This window comes from Tetrahymena thermophila, assembly GCF_000189635.1.
Source record: "Tetrahymena thermophila SB210 genomic scaffold scf_8254759, whole genome shotgun sequence".
NCBI classification, from domain to species: Eukaryota; Ciliophora; class Oligohymenophorea; order Hymenostomatida; family Tetrahymenidae; genus Tetrahymena; species Tetrahymena thermophila.
The window spans coordinates 12,668-18,419 of record NW_002476518.1 but is presented as its reverse complement, the minus strand read 5'-3'; the positions used below and the strand labels follow the sequence as shown (position 1 = coordinate 18,419).

At 19.7% G+C, this 5,752-nt stretch overlaps 1 protein-coding gene across 1 annotated transcript in view; it reads right to left on the bottom strand. All coding sequences in view use genetic code 6, as the record gives it.

Annotated features, from left to right (window-relative positions):
- Positions 1–148: 148 nt before the first annotated feature.
- TTHERM_01483660 (hypothetical protein) overlaps positions 149–5,752 on the bottom strand; it is a gene marked incomplete at both ends in the record, with an annotated part of 6,065 nt that continues 461 nt past the window's right edge. Inside the window, 6 exons of the mRNA XM_001010309.3 lie at positions 149–269; positions 527–616; positions 872–961; positions 1,219–1,308; positions 2,902–3,069; positions 5,183–5,752. The exon at positions 5,183–5,752 is cut by the window's right edge and continues 116 nt beyond it. Of these exons, the coding sequence (XP_001010309.3) occupies positions 149–269; positions 527–616; positions 872–961; positions 1,219–1,308; positions 2,902–3,069; positions 5,183–5,752 (1,129 nt within the window). The remainder of the gene's footprint in view (positions 270–526; positions 617–871; positions 962–1,218; positions 1,309–2,901; positions 3,070–5,182) is intronic.

Here is a 5,752-nt window from a genome sequence, read left to right as displayed (position 1 = left end):
AAGATTAATTAATTAAAAATAAAAGCAAAAGTTTAAAATAAATGATGAGGTTAATTAACAAAGAAAAAACAAAAAAAAGTAAGCACGATAAAAAACAAAAAGAAAAAAGATCTTTATTGTTTTAAATTAGTTTTTATAATTAAAAATATCACAATCCAAAACAAATAAACTGTTTTTACTCAAGGTCAAGTGTCAAATTTGAGAGATTAATGCATTTTGCTAAACCTGAACCTAAGCCTGATGCACCTTTGTCACCAATTTAATTTTCCCTTTTTAAATATTGAAGAAAAAATATATCATTAAATAGTTAATTAGAAGGAAAAAATGAAGAAAAAATATGAAATAATAAGATTAATTAATTAAAAATAAAAGCAAAAGTTTAAAATAAATGATGAGCTTTATTAACAAAGAAAAAACAAAAAAAAGTAAGCACGATAAAAAATAAAAAGAAAAAAGATCTTTATTGTTTTAAATTAGTTTTTATAATTAAAAATATCACAATGCAAAACAAATAAACTGTTTTTACAGAAGATAAAGTGACAAATTTGAGAGATTAATGCATTTTGCTAAAGCTGAACCTACGCCTGATGCACCCATTGCACCAATTTAATTGTCACTTTTTAAATATTGAAGAAAAAATATATCATTAAATAGTTAATTAGAAGGAAAAAATGAAGAAAAAATATGAAATAATAAGATTAATTAATTAAAAATAAAGCAAAAGTTTAAAATAAATGATGAGCTTTATTAACAAAGAAAAAACAAAAAAAAGTAAGCACGATAAAAACAAAATGAAAAAAGATCTTTATTGTTTTAAATTAGTTTTTATAATTAAAAATATCACAATCCAAAACAAATAAACTGTTTTTACTAAAGGTCAAGTGTCAAATTTGAGAGATTAATACATTTTGCTAAACCTGAACCTAAGCCTGATGCACCTTTGTCACCAATTTAATTTTCCCTTTTTAAATATTGAAGAAAAAATATATCATTAAATAGTTAATTAGAAGGAAAAAATGAAGAAAAAATATGAAATAATAAGATTAATTAATTAAAAATAAAAGCAAAAGTTTAAAATAAATGATGAGGTTAATTAACAAAGAAAAAACAAAAAAAAGTAAGCACGATAAAAAACAAAAAGAAAAAAGATCTTTATTGTTTTAAATTAGTTTTTATAATTAAAAATATCACAATCCAAAACAAATAAACTGTTTTTACTAAAGGTCAAGTGTCAAATTTGAGAGATTAATGCATTTTGCTAAACCTGAACCTAAGCCTGATGCACCTTTGTCACCAATATAATTTTCCCTTTTTAAATATTGAAGAAAAAATATATCATTAAATAGAGTAAGTTGCCATATAAATTTACAAAAAGCGAGTTTAATATACCAGTTTTTATATTTTATAAAATTTAAATTTTAAATATTTTTTATGTTTTTTTTCCATCATAGGTTTTCATAATTTATATTTTTCAAAAAAATGATATATTATAAGAATATATGGTATATATAATTTCAAATTTTACATTTTCTGAATTTAAAGCTTTCTTTAAACTTAAAAATAAAGCTATTTTAAGCTAATTTAGCTTTATATTAAGTTATTAAGATATATTACATTTCGCCTTTTATAAATTAAATAGGCATTTCACTATAGTTAATTAGGAGGGAAAAATGAAGAAAAAATATAAAATAATAAGATTGATTAATTAATAATTAATAAAATTAACAAAGAATCAAAAAATAAGAAATTATAATAAAAAGAAAAAGGAAAAAAAATCAAATAAATTAAAAGAGCTTTAATATTTTAAATTAACTTTTATAATTAAAAATATTACAATGCAAATCAAAAATTTGCTTTTATTAAGTGTAAGTTTTAATAGGAAAACATGAAGAAAAAGTATCAAATAATAAAAAATGAATAATAAATAATTAATTAAAAATTGAAATGAAAATTAAGTTAAAATAGCTAAAAAATTTTTGTTTTAATAAAAATCATTAAATAAATAATGATGATAATTTCTATAATAAAAATTATTTAATTAAATAAATAGAAAATTAAATATACAAAAAATATTAATAATAAAAAAAATAATATTTTTTAATTAAATATACTCGAGATCAATATGGAGAATCTAATGAGGTAAATGTGAAGAGCTTAAAAACTTTTTTTATTAATTAAAATAAATTTAAAGGATATTAATATAAAAATTATTAATTACTTCTTTTAAACTATAATATTTTTTAATCTATTATATCATTTATTTATTTTTCAAAAATATTGAATAGCAATTTATGAAATTTGATTAATTTATTAATTATAAATAGATAAAAAGAACAAATAAATATTGTAATTAATTAATTATCAAATATAAATTTATATATTTGATTTTATGAAGAGATAGATATCACAGAAAAATTAATTTAACATTCACAATTTAAAATTAATATTTGTATTTGTATTTAAAAAATATATATAATAGGAATTAGAGATGGTCAGTTATTTATTTAGTCCTATTTGAAAAAATTAATTCTAGTAGTTAATATTCTTAAATTTTATAAAAATAATGTTTATAAGTAGATTTTTCTATTTTAGCTCAATAATTTTAGGAATATTTATAATGTCTCTAATATAGCAAGATGCCATACAAAAAATTCATGGTTTGCATGCCACTTATTATGAAATAGAGAATTTACAATCAGGGCTTTTTTAGATCAGTAAGGTTAAAAAACCTCTCTGCCTTACTTTTGTCATTCTGATTAATAACACTTTAAAATTACAAAATTGTTTAATTAATAATATTTTGGTTGTATTTAATTTTTTAATTAATAATTATAAACCGTATTAATGTATCTAAAGATAAATTTATGGATATTTTGGATATTTTTCATTTTTTCTATATACAGTAATAGTTTATAGTTTATAGGTTATTAGGTTATAGGATTATGAGGTTATAAGGTTGGATTTATTTCATCTGACCTTTTAATTGGTGATTAAGGTGCTTTAGGCCTAGGCAATGCTTTAGCAAATTGCACTAATCTTTCAAAATTGATACTTAATCTTGAGTAAAAACTGTTTATTATTTTGAATTGTGATAAATTTTATATATAAATATGAATTTAAAACAATATAGCTCATTTAACTTATTTATTTATTAGCTTTTTATTTGGTTTATTTTTCTTTTTCTTTTTTATTGTACGTGTGTTTTTTATTTCTTTCTATCTAAAATTCTTAATTTAAATCATTTTTTATTTTCAACTTTTACTTTTATTATTTCTTATTTCATTTTTTATTATTTCATATGTTTTCTTCATTTTTACCTTCTAATGAACAATTTAATTTTACTTTTTTTCTTCAATATTTAAAAAGTTTCAATTAAATTAGAGCAGTAGGTGCATCAGGCTTAGGTTCTGCTTTAGCAAATTGCACTAAAATCTCAAATTTGACAATTAATCTAGGGTAAAAAAAAGTTTATTTGTTATAGATTGTTATATTTTTAGTGATCAAAATGAATTTAAAATAATATTACTAACTCTTTTAATTTGTTTATTAGCTTTTTTTTTGATTTATTTTTCTACTTTTGTTTTATTTCTTTCTTTCTTTCTATCTATCTAACTTTCTTAATTCAACTCATTTTTTTATTAGCTATTATTGCTTTATTGTTAATTAATTCATTCCTGAATATTTCATAATTTTTCTTCATTTTTTTCAATATTTAAAAAGTAAGAATTATATTGGTGAAACAGGTGCTTCAGGCTTAGGTTCTGCTTTAGCAAAGTGCATTAATCTCTCAAATTTGACACTTAGTCTGTGGTAAAAAAAGTTATTTTGTTTTGGATTTTGATATTTATAGTTATAAAATGAATTAAAAACGATAAATCACTTTTAATTAATTAGATAGTATTTTATTTTATTTATTTTTCTTTTTCTATTTTATTTAATAATTTTAAAAATAATTTTTAATTAAAAAATTTTATTCTATTTAATTTTTTTAGTAATTTTTATTTATTTATAATAATAGCCAAGTGTACATCATCAATAAATCATAATAATTGAAAGTAAAAAGCAAATGTCTTAAATCAAAAAGATTAGTTGTCTTAAAAATAATTTTCTTATTTCCATCATTTTAGTGAAAAAAGAATGAATAAATGTTACATATTTTAATAATAGAATATATATGATATTTTCTAATATGTTTCCATCTATATTTCTCGAATTTTGAATTTTGTAAGAATTTACTTATCTGGTTCATAAGCAAATTAAATATGAATAAATTTGAAATTAAAATAAATTCTCAAAGTTTACATCAATCAATCAATTTTTCATCAAAAAATTTACAAAGATTTTCTAAATTTAATCCTAATTTTTTTTTAGAAAACATTTGTACAAATTTCTTTTAATTAAATAAATATTCATTAGTATGGTTACCCTATTAAAAATTAAAAAGGCATTTAACTTATATTCTAGCTATAGCTAATTAGCAAGATTTTATTTTTTTTTAAAGTTCTATGATTTTTTTAATATGTTAGTATTTTAGCTGGATAATTAGCAAATTTTATTTTTAAAAAGCTATCATTGAATAATAAATAAAAATAGATTAGTCAATTAATTAATTAATTATTAAAATTTTGTTTTTAACAAAAATGAATTTTAATTTAGTTTGGTAAAATCATACTTTAAGAAATAATTTTCAATTATTAGAATTTAATATAAAAATATTAGATTGATTTGGTTAAGATTTAAGTTTTGAAGACTCGTATAAAAATAGATAGATAGATAGATAGATAAGGAGTTTTATAGCTACATTTTAGTGACTTATTGACATAAATTAATAAAGATTTTAAAATAATTTTAAATAGAAATTGATATTGAAAAATTAAATTTTGCTAAAAAAATGATGTCAAAATTCAGAATCATCCATTAAATATTTAGAGTCTTCCAGAGTAGACTTGTTTAATTTCTTTTTTATTTTACGCTTTGATTGCTAAAAATCAGTAGTGTTTTTGTTCTATCTTCAGGTTAATTGACGTTTTTATAAATGTAAATACCAATGGAGCCGAATGATAGAAAGAAGGATACTACATAAGCTACAAGCATTGTACTAGATATGAGCCATCTTCTTGTTTTCTTAGAGATAAAATATTAATTAAGTAGGAAAACTGCAGAAAAAACAAAGTATTTGTACATTTTAGTTGTTTCTATTTTCTACAATATGTTGCTCTTCTTTTTCATTTCAGCAACTCCTAAGAGCAAGTTCACAGCACTTTTAATTTATCCGATTGCACTATCATTGCTAGATCCATTGAATTTTTTCTTCAATCCTTCAATCATATTCTAGATTCCTTCTTCTATATTAATTTGATTTGAACTACTATCTCTTTTATTTTACAGCAAATTTTGAGATTAATCTTAAGAAGAAGCTATCAACTTAGTTTTTATTTCTAGAGTATATTCCATCATGATTTTCCTAATAGATTCTACTCTGTCTTTTATTCTTTTTTCTTCATTCTTAAATTTATCGCTTCTGTTGTTAAGTGTTTGAATGATTGAGCTACTATTTTAGTTTTCGTAGTTTCCAGCCTCGAAATTCTTGTGAAAATTTAGTGTTGATTTTTAGGAAATTTTATAAAATTAGTCTTGTTTAACTTCAGTTAAATGCAGCAAATCTTCTTCTTCAATGACATTTATATAAAAATGCTAGTTTGAATTATAGTGATTTGTGTTATTTCTTTTTTAGTTAAACAACTCCCCATTT